The sequence below is a fragment of the Glycine soja genome, chromosome 3 (assembly GCF_004193775.1).
Source record: "Glycine soja cultivar W05 chromosome 3, ASM419377v2, whole genome shotgun sequence".
Classification (NCBI taxonomy): domain Eukaryota; kingdom Viridiplantae; phylum Streptophyta; class Magnoliopsida; order Fabales; family Fabaceae; genus Glycine; species Glycine soja.
In genome coordinates, this window is record NC_041004.1 from 467,243 (window position 1) to 489,558 (window position 22,316).

The 22,316-nt window shown below is 29.3% G+C and overlaps 1 protein-coding gene and 1 pseudogene across 4 annotated transcripts in view; both read right to left on the reverse strand.

The window, feature by feature from the left end:
* The window catches only part of LOC114405705 (protein DETOXIFICATION 21-like), a 31,827-nt gene that overhangs the window by 6,409 nt on the left and 3,102 nt on the right, over positions 1-22,316 (reverse strand). Inside the window, exons 2-8 of one of the 4 annotated variants that reach the window (XM_028368175.1) lie at positions 20,207-20,748; positions 19,971-20,057; positions 19,750-19,806; positions 19,287-19,525; positions 19,031-19,149; positions 18,855-18,941; positions 18,456-18,767 (exon numbers count right to left, since the gene is read on the reverse strand). In XM_028368175.1, the coding sequence (XP_028223976.1) occupies positions 18,690-18,767; positions 18,855-18,941; positions 19,031-19,149; positions 19,287-19,525; positions 19,750-19,806; positions 19,971-20,057; positions 20,207-20,748 (1,209 nt within the window). In that variant the 3' untranslated portion in view covers positions 18,456-18,689. Of the gene's footprint in view, positions 1-28; positions 50-18,455; positions 18,768-18,854; positions 18,942-19,030; positions 19,150-19,286; positions 19,526-19,749; positions 19,807-19,970; positions 20,058-20,206; positions 20,749-22,316 lie in introns of those variants that run through there. The other 3 variants (XM_028368176.1, XM_028368174.1, XM_028368177.1) reach the window with 3 other exon arrangements.
* Positions 1-22,316, reverse strand: part of LOC114405706 — a 36,307-nt pseudogene that overhangs the window by 405 nt on the left and 13,586 nt on the right.

The following is a 22,316-nucleotide window of genomic DNA, read 5'->3' on the forward strand; positions in this document are numbered from 1 at the left end:
ATGAGGAAAGTAAAACATAATAGCCTACCTTGACTTGCAAGTGAATAATGTTACCAAGTACTATTCCAACCGGAATACCTATGAGGTAATAACACCCTATGTTCACATACGCTACAGTGCTCTGCCACCCTGCTCCAACAGCCACCCCTGTTGAAATCATACAATTTCATGACTTTCAGACTCCCCAATTGACAAATTAATTTTGGCTTTATCATGCATAAACAATTGGGTTCAAATCTTAAACAAATTCATTAAGCCAAGACACCAAAAGTTATATAGCATACCTGAGAGTACAGGTTGAATACTATTTAGTAACAAAGAAAGCGCTAACAAAGGTGACAAATCCCCCACAGCAGTAGCCACATCTTCGTTTGAAGTAAAGAGATAAGCTACTTTTTCTCTTAAAATTAAAAAAAGAACAAATAAGATAAACCCAATTGCAAATGATGTAAGCACTGTCACAACTATAGAGAACTTTGCAGCTTTGGAGTTTTCCCTTCCAAGTTCATTTGCCACTCGAACACTGCAAATTAAAAAATATAAAGTTAGTATTCCGCCCCAAATCAACCACAAATGAAAAATCAAATGGCAGCTTAAGCTTGATATACTATTTCGTAGATGATGACAAAATCAATGACAATAACTATAGAAAGGTAAAAGATGTCATTTACCTAACAGCAGCCATGAAACCAAATGCTATCATCATTTCCCATCCACTGATGTTAATACTGTAAATAATAAAATTTAATCTTAATTAGGCTAAGAGAGAAGAGCCTACTATAAGTCTGGCTAATGAAATCAACAACATAAGAATTCAACATATAAATTTCAACATAGATATGATACTGTGCAAAAGATTACCATATAGATAGAGCATCAATTTGAACCTCAGCATCTTTCATGTTACCAGTCAAAAGAATCAATATTGTGCTATACCAGAGCTCAAGACTATAAAATATACAACAACTTCCAAGTTAGGAATGCATATACATTAATCTATATCCAATTTCCTATATAAAGGAAATCCAAATTTATTCAGCAATCATGGCATTTATAAAGAACTCATTAACCCCTTTATTTGACAGAGAAGAAAGCTCACCATAACATGGCACCAGATGAAATGGAAAGCTTGGCAACCGGCCAAAGATCTTTGAATGCTAAAAAAGAGAAACCTTTCCATGTTTCAGGGCACCAACCACATGTAATAAATATCAGTTGACCAATGTTCGGAATCCAGTATGCCAAAATTGTTGAAATCATTGCACCAGGAATCCCATACTTGAATTGCATTGTGAATAGCCAGGAGAGGGACACATGAATGATTATTGATAAAGCTGCCAAATATGAAATAATGACATTCTTGCTTTGAGATTGAAGGAATGTCTGGCAGCTGTTTGAGACAATATAAGCAAATAAGACAGGAATTGACCAAATAGAAATGGTTCTTGCCACTTGTGCTATGCTCTCATCTTGGCCTAAGAGAGTCAAAATTGGGCTTGTGAAGATGAACAACGGAAGAAGACAGATTGCACTTAAGAATAAAACTATCCATGATCTTTGAAGATACACTCCCATCATGTCATATTCTTTTGCGCCGTATGCTTGTCCACAAAGTGTTGACAATGCACTTGCCATTCCTAACTACAATTGTCAGTTGACACAAACAAAAAATTTGTGTTATTCCTTGTCAATACTTCTTCATTGAATAAATTGTAACGGTGGCCAATAGCCATGTGCAGGTGAAGTATATATACACATTATATAATGAAAGCTACACTCATCAACAATGTAATAATTTGTATATATACTGTGATACAAGATGTTCATATGCTTCTGCTTTTTAATTTAGCTTAATCCCATTAACCTTTCGATGTATATGTTTTTTACAACCTAAGATTCCTTACTGACTAAAATTACTACTATTTATAATGTACCCCAATATAATTAAACAAACCAAAAACAAAAGTCAGAAAATGTAATTTTTTTTCATGAGACAAAAAAGTGATCACTATTTATTTCATTGAGTTGTAGTATTCAAGATGATATTGTTAAAAATCTAAAAGGGTCATTCAAATCTTTTGATGGAAGTTTATTATTTGGTTAAAGAATATAAGTTGCTATCACTTGTGTTAATCTTGTCCCTTCTTTATTGTGGATATTTTGAAATATTTATGTAGTGTTTTCATTATTGGTACTGTTTTCTTCCTTGAGGTCTTACTAGTTAAGGTTCCATAGGGAAGTATGGTATAAGAGATTGATTTTATACATATATATATAGGACAAGTGCTACTTTCTAGTAGTTCTTTAAGGATCATCGTAGGTTCTTACTTCTTAGTCCCCTTAGGCTTGCACTTATCCCTTACTAGTTTGGGTAGAAATAAAGAGGAGAGAAATAAGAATGACAAATATAGAATAAAAAATATTGTATTTTATAATTAGTATGAGGAGAAAATCAAAGAGAGAAGTTATTCCCGCGAGATCTACTAGTTAAAAAATACTTTCCTTGCAAATTCAAATAAATGGGAGGAAAATATTTTCTTTCTTTGTTCTTGTATTTTTTAAAATATAATAATTAATTTTTTTATATAAAAATAATATATATATATATATATATATAACTAGTATAAAAACATTTTTCATATAACTTATTTCTTTCTTTCTACTTATCCTGATTCTTTCTCTTCTTTCCTCTTTATTTTCTTTCCGTCTAAATAACACATATTTTTCTATTTTATTTATTTCATATCTCTATGATTCTCATCTTTACTCTACATATTTTATTATCCCTATTTCATCCCAAATACAAACAAAGTTTTTAATGTTTCTTGGAGGGTAGCACGCACAAAGTCACTTGGTGGTGGCCACATAGTACTCATCTCAAGGAAAATTAAGCCTTTCAAACAGATGAGGACAACCTAACTTTTTTTTTTTTTTACTAATTAAGTTTTTATTGGTATGAGATTTTGAATTTTCGGATTTTAAATTATTTAAAAAAAATTTAGTGTCAATAAAATTTGTTATTATTTAAAATAGTCTTTGTCCTCGTTATCATGAGGTGTCATGAGATAAGATAAAATAAATATCACATGTATGTCACATACATAGTATGTAAGTTTTATTATATCCAAGTAAATAATTAAAATATTATGTTATTACAATGCAAGGGAAAAAAAGAAAAGTCATTGTTGAATCCTAACACTCCTAACATCCATGAACCTAGGACAATCATTACCCATGAGAAAATCTATGACAATTCATCTTTCTCATGTACAATTTATGGTGATATTCATGACCACTTAAATAGACAGCTCAACACTTAAAGAGAGATTAGTAATGATGGGGATTATTTATAATAGTTGAAAATTCTTTAGGTATCAAATATTTAAAAAAAAACAATCTAGGAATAAAAAATTCAAAATTCTCATAGTTTGAGGACTAAAAGCTTAATTAATTCAATTTTTTAATGAAATTTTTTATTTTTATATTTGACACCTTATAGAGGAAGAAAAAAAGGAAGAAAATGATGATTTGATATAAGAAGAAACATAAAAAAGAAAAGTGTCAACTAAATATTTATATTTGTGAGTGGAAAAAAAGCAAGCCAGACTCTTTAATATTATCAACTCGTGAAGGCTCAAGCTTTGAATTACAACCAAGTCCGTACATTTACAACAACAAAATCTGACCAAAAAGCAGATTCCAACACAATCATATCAAACCAACCAGTCACGAAAGTAGCTTCTCCATGAGTATGTGATTGACAATCTGACACACTATTTTTTTTTTATCAGTATATATTAATTATTAGTTATTAATTATTAATTTTTATTGTTAGCGAGAAAAATTCAAATCTATCATTTGTCTCTTCCTCCACCAAGTTATAATCATATCTCTCCTAACACACTGATAAAACTCCTTGATATTATCGATCAGCTGAATAAAAGCATATCTGGGATGAGGGAAAGAAGACCCTTAGCTTGTTGATTAACTCCATACTAACCACAGAAAGTGATTCCAGCCACACTTTCAGCCTTCAGGCTATGCTATGTGTAACAATTGATATTATATATTCATAGCCTATGAGTTTAATATATGAACAGCTTCTTAATTAAAAACAGAAAACGCTTGGCCTAGGAAAATTATTCAAATTTGAGAGTAAGAACATAACATAACATACCAGAATTCCATTGGCGAAGCGTATGATGACAGTGAACACAAGGGCATAAGCAGCGAGTTCCCTTGAACCAATATGACCAATAAATGCTTGGCTTATAACACTGATGCCAAAGGTTGTGAACCTTGTGAATATGGCTGGTGCTGCCACTATCCACATCACCTTGCTCTCTTCCCACACCCTCTTCACCAATGATAAATTCTCTTCTTCTGATTTTTGCTCTCTGCTCAACAGCTTCTTCTCAAGATTCCCCTCCATTTTTTGAGTCTTTGGTTGTTGTTGGAGCCTCTGAAGATGGATCAGAGACTTCACAGTACACAAGGGAGTTTTGGGCTGATATTATACAAAAGAAAAGGAAAAAAAGAAAAAAGAATGAGTATCTTATCGTTGCTCTTGCATGAGAGGGACAGCAACTAGACACATACTATACACAAGAACTTCAAATTATATCCACGAGGAGTGCTAGTAAGAGAATCATTTATCAGATATATATTTATTGGGTCTAATTGTATACGTGTTTCTGATAAGTAAAACAATATTCTTTTTTTTTTCCTATTAAAATTAGTTGTCTTTATTTAGTTTTCCATTTATGAAAACATGGCATTTGATCACTTTCTTCTTCTTATCTCCCTTTTCTTTTTGACTATTTTTAAATTCTTTTTAATAATGTTTTTACTAATTCTCTTAGTTATTTTCTACAGTAAATATTAAATATTTGTTATGTTCCTAAAATATTACACAGAATTTATTATTATTTAATATTTAAGAATTAAGATTTATAAATGAATATTAATCATCAATGAAAATGATAAATATTTTGTCTCAACAAAAAAGAAAAATCTCTTTTGTGATCAACATTTATCGGCAGCCAGCAACTACAAGCTTAATTCAAGTATACAGTCTTTTTGGGATTTAACTACTAAATTTAATATTGTATCTAAAAAAACCTACCAAAATTATATATGTAAATGGGAAGGTCCCAAGCGGGTCAAACATGGTCCTTAAATGATTGTATACGAGACAAAAACACGGGCAGCTCGCGGGTTTATAAATCTTTAAAGAAATATTTAAATAAATTATTTATTTGACAAATTAAATTTAAATATATAATTGTTAATTATATTTTATATTATTTTTTATTAAAAGATATAAAAAAGTTATGTATAAATTAAGATATTTTTTATTTATGAATATATTTATAAAGAAATATTTGAAAATTGGAAACGGACCATTCAATTAAAGTTGATTAACGTGAAAATAAAAATAAGTATTGTGTATAAATCTAATAAAAAAAATATAAGAATAAAGTAAAATTAATATAATAAAACAGTTAAAAAATGTATTTAATGAGAAAAATAGTCAATCATAATGATAAAACACATAAAAATGATGTGAATAAAACATCAAAATTATTCATTTAAATAGACTTTTGTATTTATTTCCTTGTTGATGATTTGTTGTTGAATTATATTTTTTTGGTGTGCTCCTTTTTAAACTTTGATGTCAGACTAAGTTGTTTATTTGTCTTTCTCTTTAATGGACTTTATGAGATTGAATAAACTTCTTAGATGCTTGTAGCTTTAAGCTTTTACTTATGATAAATTATTTTTTACATTTTTATTTAATGAACTTTCTTCTTCTTTTGATGATGAAAATACACTTTTTGATTTCTTGGATAATTGTAGTTTTGAACTTTGACTTGTGAAAGTTTGTTTATTCGCTTTTTTTCTTAATGGACTTTATGAGATTTGATAAACTTCTTCATTAGATGATAAAGATGCACCTTTCGACTTGTTGGATGCTTGTAGCTTTGGACTTTGACTTATAATTATTTCTTCGTCTCACTCGTTTGATGATATTTGTTGTGGTGAAATTGACTCTTATTTTAATAAAAATATTAATTAGTGGACAAAACTATTAATATTTTGTACAAGAAGTAAAAATGTAAATAAATTATAAATATGGTTACCTGTTTAATTTCTTTAAGGAGAGGATCATGCTAAATGATATTTTTTAGGATAAAAGTCCTTATGATGGTATAGGTTTGACATCCTTCCTTCAAATTGTGAGCTTGATTTCAAAATTAAAAAGTGTATTTGCAAATGGTATACAATATTAGGGTATGTCAGTCTTATTTGCATTTTGGGTGTGAAGGAATTCAGATACTTTTGTGTTTAGAATTTGTTGTACATCTTGATCGAACATTGTGAATGTTTCTATACCAGTGTCATTAGAGACTTTCAATCGTATCTTGAACCTAATTTTTTTTTAAATTGTAATATTTATATAATTATGTTATAAAAATAATTCATTACATGCAAATATTAAACTTTGTTGTTGGGTACTTGGATGGATGACTGTTTGCATTCTCTACAAGTGTATTGATTTTCCTCTTTTATAATTTTCTTATGACATCTCTCACATGCAACATAAATTCAATCAAATGTATTGTTGATCTCATTGATTGTTGCATGAATTGTGAACAGATTATCCTACTATTTTATATATATTAAAACTAAGAAAAAAAATCAAGTATTATTGAATATTATGAATATGTAGGTCATGATAGGTTAGCATACCAGTGATCCTGATACCCATCTCATGGACATTATATATTGCAAAGATATTCTATTTTTTGACATTCTCTTATCAAGATCAATGTTGGTAGAACTTGAAGAAGATAATTCTTTTATTTGATGTTGCTCTATTTTTTTCTGCAAAGTAGTTATTTCGAATAAAATTTATAATTTTTTAACTACACCAATCAAAGAATTAGAATAATCTAAAGATTTTGTTTGTTGAATGTTACAAAATGTGTATAATAAAATAAAATAAAATAAAAAAGGAAGTTCATTTTACCCTATCTTGGACTTTGCAAAATCAAGATTGTTTAGGTTGATATAGATCTTTGTACTTGATGTTGAGTTGATTGAATGCTCATTTGAAAAATAATTATTAAAATATAATTGTTAGTAAATTAAAATTATTATAGTAAATAAAATATAAAAAAGTTTATTGTAAGCAAAAAATATGATATAGACTTAATTGAATTAAAAGTGTTTATTTATTAAATAAGTTAAATTAAAAATAATACTTAAGATAGAAAAGAAACATCTCAAATAAATAAATAAATATCAAATTAAATAAACATGCTAATATAAAAATAAAGAGAGGAAATTATGGATCAATTTTTATTTAAATGTTATTTAAAGATTATAAGTATATATATATATATATATATATATATATATATATATATATATATATATATAACTTAATATAAAAATTAAATTTAGAAAAATAATTTTAATTTCCATTGTGAATGACACATGACAATCTTTAATGTAAATATTAAATACAATTTAACCATCCATTTATTTATTTATTCATATTTCTTTAGTTGAATTATATATATATATATATATATATATATATATATATATATATATATATATATATATATATATATATATAAAGAAAAGAAAAGAGTAGTAAGAAAAGAAAATAGTAGTAAGAAAATAAAAGATATATTTTTTGAAGCTATATTTGTTTGCAAAGTAACTTAAATAACTTCATTTATGAAAATAACCAATTAAGAAGGGAGATGTGAAAATATAATATTTTATATTATATTTTATTGTGTAAAGAAATATATATTAATGAATTATACAAAATTATTATTTAAAGAAAATTGATAAGTAAGGATACTATATTTACTATTTTGATATAGAATTTAGTTATGATGTGAGTAACATTGAAGAAAAGAGAAGAAAAAAAAGAAATGATAGACACAAAAGAAAAATGCTCTTCTTCCTTCAAATCATCAATTATATTAATTTGACATGATAATAGTAAGGAACTCAACTTTTATATATTATAAATAGATAGGAATAAGAAAAAGTTTAAAAAAGTGGTGATGAGTAATGATATGTGAATACTTGTATATTATAAATATTTATTTGATATTTTTTTTTCTATATAAGTACTAAAAGGTATCTCAATGCTTTAATGCCCACATCGAATATAAACCAAACTGTCTCACAATATTCTGAACCCAACTTGCATACCACTTTAGTGGGCAAACAGTCCAACCCTTGAAACAGACTATAACCCCAAGTAGCAAAGAGTTGACATCGAAGTTTCAAACATTTTCATTGATCTCTTGTTATCAAATCATATTACTATCATACTTACAATGGGAGATATTACTTTACCTTAAAATAAGTCAACTCGATAGGAGAATGATTAGTTAGGTGTTAAATAAGAAGCTTTTTAAATACCTCTTGATTAAAAGAATAAAAATTGGTGTTCATATTTTTTTCCTTCCAAAAAACAATAAATAAATATTATAGATGATGTAATGATGAAAAATAAGAGAAAATTAAATGGATTAATTTTAATTTTATTATTTTTGTGCTAATATGTAAAGTTCATGATATTAGTATATGATATTTATTATTAATTTTATTAATGACTAATTTTCATCAAGAATCCTAATAAATTACCCTTAATAAGTTCTCATCTTCAATTAAGTTTTTTTTATTTTTAAACTGAGACTTTCCTTTAAAGGATTAGCCCAATATTCCACTGACCAAATAATTTTTTGTAACCACAAGGACACTTAATAGTTTATCAACATTATTATTCCAATGCAAAGCCTTAATTGCAAACCCATAATTGCTGCACCAAATGTCATACGACTAAACCAACACAATAACAATGCTAATCAATAAAATTAAATAATCTATTAAATGCAAACCAAGTCAGAGTATGACCAAGAGGAAAGGAAAAAAACGAATGATGCTAAAATTGGTGTAAAGCGTTTAATAATCGATCCAGCAAAAATTGCAGGGCAGTGCAATCTAAGACAAATTGGGACAAATTAGGTTTGTGTACTGTAGTGTGTGTGCTTCTCTGCTCTCTCTGACCGTTTACAAGAGTGAAGTGACTCCTTCGTACTAACCATGCAGGCTAGGGCATGGCCTACATGGACCGGACTCAAATTCTGACTCAATTACCTAATTGTAAGGGTGCATGTGAGTCAATTTAATTCGGTTTTTCATATAAAAAACAATCATCTAAATCAAATTTTAAAATATATGTAGCTTAACTTGGTTTGATTTTGATTTAAAATATAATTTAAACTAAACTAAATCAATATTTTATAATTTGATTTTTTTAAATTTTTACTAAAACATTATTTCATTAAATTTTGTATATTTTTTTTAAATTTTAAATTAAATTATATTAAAAAAAATTTAATATACTAAACCTTTTACCATAAAAATCTATCAAATTTTTATCAATTTTAAATTAAACATATCTTAAAAAAATCATCTAAACGATAAAATGATAAACATGATATATGTTTATATAAGTAACACTATAAAAAAAATCATAAAACTTAAGTGATATACACATAAAACACATGACACTAAAGTAATATAAATATTACAGTTTAATTTAATTTTAAAAACACAAATAAAAAATTGAATTAAACTCATTGATTTAAGAACAAATATCCAAATAAATTTAAAGAAAATCAGTTTGATTTGATTTTTGAATGCTAAAGTGATTTTTAATTTTTATTTTAGACCAATTTAAATTTAAATATCCTTTATTAATAAGACAAGCTGAAATTTTTTTAAGCTAGTAACTGCGCCATCCACGGGTTAAATGGATTGGTCCTCACACCTCAATGCACATATCCACCTTAATCAACTAATTTACCAAACATAATCAATGTGAAAAGAGGAATGAATGATTAATAGTGTATTTAGAGTAGTTCCACGGTGAAAAATAAATTATTTTTTTTATAAAGGTAAAACAATAATTTTTTTTCATGGTATAAAATTGATTTTTAAGTGTTACTCAAACACAATCTTAGCATATTTGAAAACACGTCTTAAATCCACACACAAAACTGCGTCAAAATAGCAAAATAACGCACAAGTTACATTTACATGCTTCTATATGAACGTGAAGTGAATTTTATTCAAATGCTCACTATAATGAATTTCTTTGGTTTTGATTTTGATTTTTGTAACCAACTTGAATTAAACTAATTTTAATTGGTTTACTTAAGTTTAGATTATTGGGTTATGATAAAAAAAAAGATTTTTTAAGCTTTTATCTCTAATTATTGTTTATTTTATATAATTTTTAATTATGCTAGATATTCTGTTATATTTCATATTTTTTAATGATCAAATTTTTTTCTATAGTTATCACTTTATATATCTGATAATTTTTTTTACTCAAAATATGATAAAAGAAAATTACTTACTCAATACATCCAAATTAAGACACTTGGTAACATTAGATAAGATTATAAGAAGATCAAATATAAAGAAGAAAATTAACCAAAGACAAAAATAGAAGAAAAATGGAAGTATCAAAGTCTAAAATGTATTAAAAAAGAATTGATTTGGCAATCCAGTTAGTATAGGTTGATTTTTGCTAGTGTGGTGTTAATGGTGTGATAACATGCTCACATAATATATAATAATGATATAATCTTTTGTTGATATAGTACATCATAATGTCAACACGACATCATTGTCAACAATTTTTTGTAAGATAATTGATAATAGAGATTAAAAATGAAAAAAAAGGGAACTATTTCGGAATATGCATTTCAAAACCTTTTTCTCTCCTACCCATTTGTTTGCCTAAACTCCGGTGATCTAGCTTCGGCTTATGCCATTACCTTCTTCTACGGATCCTTATTCTTTTTGTGACTTCTTTATTTGAATGACTCCTTTCCCTACCGGTGATGATGTTGATAATAAATATTTTCTTTCACAGTTCCACCCCGGGACTAAAATTGAAGAAAAAATTTACAAAGATAAAAATTAGAAAAATACTCACTTATAAAACCATTTTCATATTTAAGCCTACTTTCCATTTAGGAATAGTGCAAGGAAATGGTCAAAGAGAGAAGTATTAGTATGAATCTTAATTATTTATTCAATTAAATACACTAAATTATTAACAACTAACACATTTCCATTTTATATTAAATAATTTATCTTATGTGACAATCATAATACTAATTAATACAATCATTTCTACTAGAATTTGTCACAATGTCCTGTGTGAAAAAGTTTATAATGAGCCGAGGCAAATTGTTCAAAATACTAACTTGAATTTTGTGCCTAGCGGCCAATTCTGTAAATTATTGCCAATTGGATTATACCAAACAAATAAACTTTTATCTTGGATGAAAAAATATAACTAAAATGTAAAATTTGTTCTCCAATGAAGATTAACAAATAACCACCTTAAAAAAATTAACAAATAACCAAAAAATAATTCAATAAACTATCTTTTTGGTCTCTAAAGTATTGTCCTCTTTTCTAAATAGTCCTCAAACTAATAAAATTGTATAAGTAGTCCCTAAATTATTAAAATTATGTTGCATAGTCCCTCAAATAATGATTTTTTTCTCCAAAGTAATCCCTCAATATTAGTAAAATATATCGATCTAATGGAGGAATATTCAATATTTTAGGGAGTACTTATATAATTTTATTAGTTCAAGGACAATTTAAAAGAGAAAGTGGTGTTTTAGAGACTAGATTGACAAGAGAGTGATATACTTCAATAACTATCAAGAAATCTCTTGGCTCTATAGCACTGGCCAAACAAATAACAATGATAAAGATAGGAGTATGAAACTAATCATCTGACATAAATATTTCATGATCAAGGTCCACCTTAGACTGATTTTTTTTTACCTTACTACACCCTCTTTCTCCAAAAAATGCCTAATATACACTAATTTGGAAATATTTTTCCAAACTACACCTGTTTGAAGCTTTTCACGGAAGTCGGGTTCTGGCACCCCGACTTCCCTTCTTCCTTTTTTTTTATAAATAAGTTTATATATTATTAAAATTAAATATTATATCATATAAAATTATTTTTAATTGATTTTAAAATTATTTATTTATTAAATTAATTTATATAATATTATTTTATAACTTTTTTAAAGAGAAATATACATATAAAGAAAAATATAAAAATTGGATAAAATTAGAGTATAATTTTTTATTTATGTTATATGTAATTGTGTAGTTAAATTTATGTTTTGTTAATTTTTGTATGTTTTTGTAATTAAAAAATAATAAAATTAGTTAGTAGTATTAAAATACAGTAAAAAAACACCGCAAAAAAACATATGACAAATCTGTCATAAACAAAATATTCAAATTACAGTAACCGAAATGAAACTCGACAATAATGAAACATATTAAAAATTGCAATTAAACGCAAACATAACAAAACTAATGAGGATCTGAAATATGTTGTGCAGAATACATGTCTTCTTCTATTTAGATTACTGGTTTGCTAAAAATAGCCAAAATTTCTATTGTGCAGAATTGTTTCCAATCGTTGGATTGTACTAACACCTTTAGCACGTCTTCATCATTTTTCAATTCTGTTATGTCATATTCAATCAAATTTTCGGAATACTTAGAATGACCTGGTTGTCAAAAGAACAATCGTCTAACCAATTGTGATCCGTGAATTCCATTAGGGGGAACCCCTATAGGTGCAACTTGCTTGATTAAATCCTTGAGTTTCTCCATGTCACATCCCGAAGGAATGCCAAATCTTATTGGATTAGTTCCAGTAAAGGAGTAATCCAAAAACTCACCTTGGCGTGGTATGTTCTGCTTCCCGTTGTAATACATAATTGCATCATGAGTAGGAGTGATGGTTGATTGAAGCAGGTTGAGTATAGCATTCGGTGTTCTAACAATGGTACATAATAATTCTATAGGGCCAACACACGAGTATTGTTTATTGCACATTAACATTGTGTAAACATCATCATCATTTTTCAATTGTAAAGATTGAAAAAAATGTTGTTGACCTGCATCTATGAATGGTTGTCAGTAGTAGATTTCATCCAGTAATTGATCGTTGGTTAGTTGAAGGGTGTTGTGCATTCTACGCTTGAGTGTATCAAAAGAACAGTTATTAGGAACTCACATTGGTGTTGGAATGAGACTTTGAAAATAAACACCATTTTGGTTGTGACTGATTGATCCATTTGGAAAAATGAAAGATAATCTGGAGTTAGTAATAGTCTGACTGCTTGTTTCTCTCAAAAATGACATAGTAATAAGATTGAATTTGGTTTGTGAAATTATGTTGTGTAAGATTGTGTGTTTGTATTGTGTCTGTGTTGTGTTATTTATAGTTGTATGAGTATTCTGCCACGTTGATGTGTATTGGAATCCAATGTTTCTTTTTCCCTAGTAAGTGATGTAGGAGACGTCCATTATAATTTCAGAGTGAACAAAGAGATTATGAGTTGTCCATCTCATGTCAGTTTTGCACACGTATCTAAAAATTAAATGTCTCACCTGTAAAACTGACATGAAATGGACAGCTCATAATACAGAGTGTTGTTAATTTGGATTGTGATTTTTCCTACGTAATTAAAGCAGCAGACGTTCATGATGATTTTCAGAGTGAATAAAGAGATTATTGAAATCGACGCCAAATAAATCGGTCATCCATTCATGGGTGGTTGCGGTGACTGACTCGCCAGTGTGGCCAAAAGTTTGATGAATAGGTGAAGGAGCAAAATACATTGACTGAGGATGTGGAATTTCAAAATGTGTTTGTTCAACACCTGACCCTACAACATTTTGTGTAATTGTTGTGCGTGGATCATGTAGTTGTTGTTCAACAGACAAGAACAAAGTAGTATTTTTCCTATACCATTCCATGTACGCTGGTGTATGTGTCACTATTCCTTCAACCCATTGCCCAGCTAAAATATCGTTGTATTTGTTTTTCCAGATATTGATAAAAATATCGTTGTGTTTGTTTTTCCAGATATTAATCCACTCCACATGATATTCCATCCAATCAGTGTAATGATTGCGTCACATGTCAATTTGGTGAAGTAGATCAAGATTCATGGGATCAACAGGGATATCTCGTTGTAGTCCAAACTGTAGCTTCACCCGATTTGTTTGATGCCATTCGACAATTGAGAAACAAATAATTGTAGTACATGCAGACCAAATCTCCATGTCTCTATATGCACGTCTGGGTAGGTGTTCTTCAAATCCTCTATATAAGATCCAAGAAAACTGAAATATATGCCAACAAGGCAACATGTTAGTATATATATTTATATTTAAGGTGTAGATCATGATAGTATTATACATCATGGCTCTCCATATGATCTATACGAGACCTATATCCGACTAAGTCACCTTGCGGTGTGGCCCTATATTCTAATCTACCACCACTCCATCTAAAATGTAAAACATACAAAATCAATATTCATTGTAATGTTATAATACACGTCATTGAAATAAAAAAATTTACATTTCACTATATGTAAATAACCTTTTAGCCAGTGGAAAAGTTATTTTGAGTCGTGGGACTCTTGGTGCAATAAAAGGCATGCGGTACCAAGCCCATGACTGCAATAGTATGACACAACCACCCATAGATTTACCAACCTCCGATGATGCTTGACATAGTTCTTTATATAGGTTTGCTAAGCAAGCTGAACCCCAACTATATTTTTTTGTGTTGTTCAAATCACGTAATATGTTCAAATACATTAAATGAACTCTATTTTCAGATTTATCAGGAATTAAAGCACCGCCAATCATGTACATTATGTAAGCTCTACACCTGCATTGTAATTGGTGCATTGTTGGTTCTTCGGGTAATGGTGCGCGCAACATGTTTAGCAACCATGTCAGCTTCAGTGCAGCTCTTTTACGTGCATTTTCGGGAGGAAATTCCCCTAGTAACTCGTGGCATAACTCATCCCAATGTAAGAAGTTAGGTCCAGCCACAACACGACCATTGACTCTAATGCCTAGATGAAGTGCAACATCTTCGAGTGTGATGGTGCACTCTCCCCATGGTAGGTGAAAGGTATGTGTTTCAGGCCTCAATCGTTCAACCAATGCAGGATCAATTTTACACTATTTGATTAGGGCAATATGTTGGAACCTGGTAGACGATAATAATGCTATAATTTGTGGTTCTGGTTCAGGTATTGTATGGTAATAGGAAGTGATTAACTCATTAACCGTAGTACGTGAACGATGAATGTGATAATGACGCAATAGAGGTTTATCATCAATGAGAATGATGTCAAATGGTAAACCGAATACAAATGATATAAAATTTGAAATTGGGTGATGCAAAAGAGGTATTGACATGCACCTTTCATCTATTTATCATTTACACTATGTTCGGTTTTGCAAGCACAAATACACTTAAGATAATTGTAATGCCTCGAGATTCCAAAGCACATTTATAATTTGTCTCGTTGTAAGGCCTCGAGATTCCAAAGCACGTTAACATGACTATGGTACTGTGATGCATCGAGATTCTAATTCACGTGAATCAATGAAATTTCGTGCACACTGTTCACCCGCATGCGTACGTTAACCACATTAACTTGGTTCTCAATAATTCGCATGTCCTTAACATTACACTTAAGGTAATTGTAATGCCTCGAGAATCCAAAGCACATTTAAAAAATGTCTCGTTGCAAGGCCTCGAGATTTCAAAGCACGTTAACATCAACTGTGGTACTGTCACGCATCGAGATTCTAATGCACGTGAACCAATGACATTTTTGTGCACACTATTCACCCACATGCGTACGATAACCGCATTAGCTTTGTTCTCAATATTTCGCATGGCCTCAACATTACACTTAATGTAATTGTAATGCCTCGAGATTCCAAACCACATTTATATTTTGTCTCGTTGTAAGGCCTCGAGATTCCAAAGCACATTAATACGACTATGGTACTGTGATGCATCGAGATTCTAATTCACGTGAACCATGGACCCGTGATTGATTGTATATATAAACCTACCATGTCACCTAATACTTTGCACTGTTGCGTCTAATCAAATTGTGAGAGAAAACAGAGAGGGCTAGCAATGAGGTCAGAGCCTATTTGTGCGTACGTTTATATCAATGGTGAAATCATTCAAAGTTCAAGTGCAAATGCAATTTTCAGAGGTGACAACACAAAGTCGTTACTCTTGAATCCAACAATGACGCTGCCAAATATAATCACTGCAATACAGTCATCAATTACAGATAATGGTGTTACGCCTATAATTAATGCCCTTTGGTATCGTTGTCCTGTATATTAATTAAATGGTGAAGTTCAATATAGGGCAATTCAAATTATTGACGAAGAAGGTGTCTCATGCATGTTTCATACATTTCTCAATATGAGAAGTGTAATATGTATGGAACTTAAAGTTGATGTTCATAATTCATTATCACCTACTCAAGTTAATGACCTAAGTTGGGCCGACATGGAGCAGAAGCTGGAGAATACCATGAAATTAGAATGAATAATTTAACATATTTTGTTGTTGTATTGCATTGAAGTTTTTCTCTGTCTTTATTATCTAGTTGTAGTTGTTGCATGCTTTGAAGTTGTTATTTTTAATTTACTTCAGCAATAATAGTCTACATATGCATCATTTCAGATATGTGGAGCAATGTCAGACCTAACCCTCACATGCACTGACACCCCATTAAAGTGTGGTGTTGCACACTGTTCACTCACATGCGTATGTTTATCCCATTAACATGTTTCTGAATAATCCATGTGACCTTTGCATGCGATACAGATGTTTATTCCAATCTAACACTCTCATCTAACCCTCGTAACTAACTCCCCCCCCTAACCTTCCAATCTAACTCTTCCATCTAACCTTCCAATCTAACACTCCCACCTAACCCTCTCATCTAACCCTTGTAACTGACTCTCCCAACCTAACCTTCCAATCTAACTTTCCCACCTAACATTCCAATCTAACTCTGGTACTAAACTTTCTTAGCCTATATATAATATCACCATTTGACAACAACATATCACACACAACAATTTTCTCACAAAACAAAACTCGATTTGTAATTCTCACACCATTTCCACCACCATGGCTCCACCTAAAGAAATTGTGACCATCATTTACCAAAATGGTCACATTGTAGACGATCTAGTTCAAGGATCGACATACACATGTACGACCCCAATATTTTTTTACGCTAGTCGTTCTATTACGTTTACACAATTCATTTGAAAAATTAACAATCGTCTCCCTACTCGAGCAATTGAACAAGTTGCTCAATTGTTATTTCTTTTCCCTATTTCATTTCATCTTGGTTAGACACGTTTTATTTCAGCTCAACTATTCGACAATGATGATCTTAGAGGCGCGATGGAAACAATTCTTCAGAATCCACAATTGAATTATGCCGAATTCTATGTTGTTACTGAGCTTATTCCTCAACCACAACCATCATCTCCACAACCCTCATATCCACAACTACAACTACCGCCTCCACAACAGTTACCATACAACAATATAGATCTCAATAATCCAGTATCTTCATACAACAACCATGCCACCTAATGCAGTAAAAGTGGATAAACTGAAAATTGTTAACTTAAATTTAGACAAAAAATTTATTTGATTACATAAAGTGACAACTGAACATGGACATAAGACATTACATGAAAACTTCAAAGCAGAAATAACTAAGACATGAATGATCCGTAGATTACCAATCTCGTTTAAATATTGTTTTGTAAGATGGAGACATGTTACTTCCTCCGGACCTAAAAGAGGAGTTAGTATTACTATCATGATTTTTAATCTAACAAGTCTCGTATTCATCTTGTTCATTAAATTCAATAGACGTACGACTGTATAAATCACTAACAAATAATTACCAATATTTTATATTAAATAATTTATCTTTTGAGACAATCATAATAATAATTAATACTAGCATTAATACTTAAATTTGTTTCAATGTCCCTGAGTGAAAAAGTTTATATTGATCCCAGGCAAATTGTTTAAAATACAAGCATGTTTTGTGATTAGCGGCCAATAATTCTGTATATTATTGCAGTAAGCCGGGTAATTTATTTTCTTGCCAATTAGTGTAAAGCAAATAAATAAATTTGTATCTTGAGTAAAATTAAAAAATATATATATAATTAAATAGTAAAATGTGTTCTCCTATTAAGATGAAAAAACAAATAACCAGTAAAAAAAAGAAAAAATAACCATAAAATAATTGAATAAAACCATCAATTAATTTGGTCTCTGGAGTATTATCCTCTTTTTTAAATAGCCCTTAAACTAATGAAACTGTATAAATAGTTCCTCAAGTATTAAAAATTATGCTACATTTTTTTTACAGAAGAAAAAACTATGCAATGCTACATAGTACCTCGAATATTAAAAATTTCTTCAAAATAATCCCTCAATGCTAGTAAAATATATAAATCCAAGGTCTAAATACAGGAACATTTAATACTTTAGCAACTACTTATATAATTTTATTAATTTAAGAAATATTTGAGAGAGAATATACTGATAGGATGGTACTATAGTATAATAACTATCAAGCAATCCCCTGAATGTATAACGTACAATAGCCAAACAAACAATGATGATATTGATAAATAGGAGTCTGAAACTAATTATCTGATGTACTTGTTTCATGATCAAGTTCCACCTTATACCACTTACTAATACGATTACGGGCTATAGTTACCTGCACATTGACATAACGATTTCATCAAGTTCAACATCGAATAGTAACTTACATTAAGAAGCAATGATAGGAAAATGAATCGCATACCTGCTCATCCCAATTAGTTTTGTAGGTGATTATAGTTAGGACTATAGTTTGAACTAGTGTCCCAAACAACATTCCAATCCAAATACCCTACAAAATCAGAAAGTTTGTCCAATGGATGAGAAGTGATAGAATCAGGTGTAACTTGAAAATGAGGAAAGTAAAACATAATAGCCTACCTTGACTTCCAAGTGAATAATGTTACCAAGTACTATTCCAACTGGAATACCTATGAGGTAATAACACCCTATGTTCACATACGCTACAGTGCTCTGCCACCCTGCTCCAACAGCCACCCCTGTTGAAATCATACAATTTCATGACTTTCAGACTCCCCAATTGACAAATTAATTTTGGCTTTATCATGCATAAACAATTGGGTTCAAATCTTAAACAAATTCATTAAACCAAGACACCAAAAGTTATATAGCATACCTGAGAGTACAGGTTGAATACTATTTAGTAACAAAGAAAGCGCTAACAAAGGTGACAAATCCCCCACAGCAGTAACCACATCTTCGTTTGAAGTAAAAAGATAAGCTATTTTTTCTCTTAAAAATAAAAAAAGAACAAATAAGATAAACCCAATTACAAATGATGTAAGCACTGATACAACTATAGAAAACTTTGCAGCTTGTGAGCTTCCTCTTCCAAGTTCATTTGCCACTCTAACACTGCAAATTAAGAAATATAAAGTTAATATTCTACAGCAAACAAAAAATAAATAGAAAATTAAATGACAACTAATTGATTTTTTTGTGATTTATTATATATATATATATATATATATATATATATATATATATATATATATATATATATATATATATACTATTTATTTCGTAGATGATGACAAAAACAAGGATTACAACCATAAAAAGGTAAAGGGCATCATTACCTTGCTGCAGCCATGAAACCAAGTGCTATCATCATTTCCCATCCATTGATGTTAATACTGTAAATAATATAATTTAATCGTAATTAGGCCAAACGAGAAGAGCCTACTATAAGTCTGACCATTAAAACCGGCAACATAAAATAGAAACTCAACATATAAATTTCAACATAGATTTGCTATCAGTACAAAGGATTGCCATATAGAGAGAGCAAAAGGATTACCATATAGAGAGAGCATTGATTTCAACCTCAGCATTTTTCATGTTACCAGTCAAAAGAATCAATACCGTGTTGTACCAGAGCTCAAGACTGTAAAATATATATAACTTCCAAGTTAGGAAACATATATGTTAAATTGTTCCTAATTTCCTACACTAATTAGATCCAAATTTATCCAGCAATCATGGCATTTATAAAGAGCTTATTAACTCCTTTTGTTGATTGAGAACAAAGCTCACCATAACATGGCACCAGATGAAAGGGAAAGCTTGACAACAGGCCCAAGATCTTTGAATGCTAAAAATGAGAAACCTTTCCATGTTTCATCGCACCAACCACACGTAATAAATATTAATTGACCAATATTAGGAATCCAGAATGCCAAAATTGTTGAAATCATTGCACCAGGAATCCCAAACTTGAATTGTATAGTCAATAGCCAAGAAAGAAACACATGAATGATTATTGATAAAGCTGCCAAGAATGCAATTACGACATTCTTGCTTTGAGATTGAAGGAATGTCTGGCAATTGAATGAGACAATATAAGCAAATAAGATAGGAATTGACCAAAGAGAAATGGTTCCTGCCACTTGTGCTATGTTCTCATCTTGGCCTAAGAGCATCAATATTGGGCTTGTGAAGATGAACACAGGAAGAAGACAGAGTGCAGTTAAGAACAAAACTATCGATGATCTTTGAAGATACACTCCCATCATGTCATATTCTTTTGCACCGTATGCTTGTCCACAAAGTGTTGATAACGCACTTGACATTCCTAACTACAATTGCCAGTTGACAGAAATAATTTGTGTTATTCCTTGCCAATATATATTTCTTCACTGAATAAATTGTAATGGTAGCTAATAGCCAAATGTAGGTGAAGTATATATACAAATAATATGATTAAAGCTACTACCCTCATCAACAATGTAAATATGTAATTAATTTTGTATACCGTCATAGAAGATGTTCATATGCTTCAACTTTTTAATTTAGTTTAATCCCATCAAGCTTTGATGCATATCTTTTCTTACAACCCTAGATTCCCTATTGACTAAAATCACTTCTATATAATGTAACTATGTAACACAATAGATTTAAACAAACCAAAAACAAAAGTCAGAAAATGTAATTCGTTTTCTCACGATACAAAGTACTAAAAGAATAGATCAATATTTTTTTGAGTTGTTGTATACAAGATGACATTGTCAAAAATCTAAAAGGCTCATTCAAATATTTTGATTGAAGCTTACCATTATCCGTGAATCATTGTTGTTGTTATTTCTATTTTATGTATGTATTTATATTCGTGTATTATAGTTCTGATCAAATCCTGTTGTTGCTGAGGTTGTGTTTCTAGGTTGTCTGTGATCTGTTTATCTTGTTTTCTTTGTTATTAATGATATTGTTCCTTCTTTGTTTTGAATATATATGGAACTATTTATGCAGTGTTTCGATTATTGTATTGTCTTCTTTTAATTCCCAGAGGTCTTATTAATTAGTTGAGGTTCCATATGGGAATATGGGGCTTTTTAACCATTCGGGTGCAATTTTTTTCACTTTTTTAAGGATGTTTTTCAAATTATTTTTCAAAAAGTATAAGTCGGAACAGGTGTTATGTCTTCTTAATTAGAAGTTGTAACATCTAGTATGATTTATTTATTTTTTTAACTGAAATCATAAAATCATTTATAACTTTGACATAATTTTTTTATTTACGACTTCAAAGTTTTAATTTTTTTTTTAATTTTACAACTTTAAAGTTGTAAGTTTTTTTTAATGATGTAACTTTTGAAGTCGTAGTATTTTTTTTTACTGCTTTAGGATTTTTTTTATTTACATGTAATTTTTTGTTTTCAATTTTTTAAAAAAATTTTAATTAAATTTTATTTATTTAATTATTAAATAAATATTTTTAGTTTTACTTATTATTATTTTTATTTAATATATTGTTTATATTTTTATATGATTTTATTTAGTATGTTATATATTTTTTAATATTGTTTTATTGAAAGCATTTTATATATTTTTTAATATTGTTTTATTTAATATATTTAAAATTTGTATAATTTTTTAATAATGCTATTGAATTTTATTTATTTTGTAAATGAAATAAAAAACTAACATAACGATATTTAATTTTTTTAATATTTGTTTTATTTTAAATACTTAAAAAAATTACATTAAAATTGTAAATAATTTTACGACTTTTGTTAAAAAATAAAATAAATCGTAACATCTATTATGATTTATTTCCTTTTAAAAAATAATTTGAAAAGCACCCCATGTGAAAAAAGCCGACAAAAATTACACCTTGAATGGTAAAAAATCCGGAATATGGTATAAC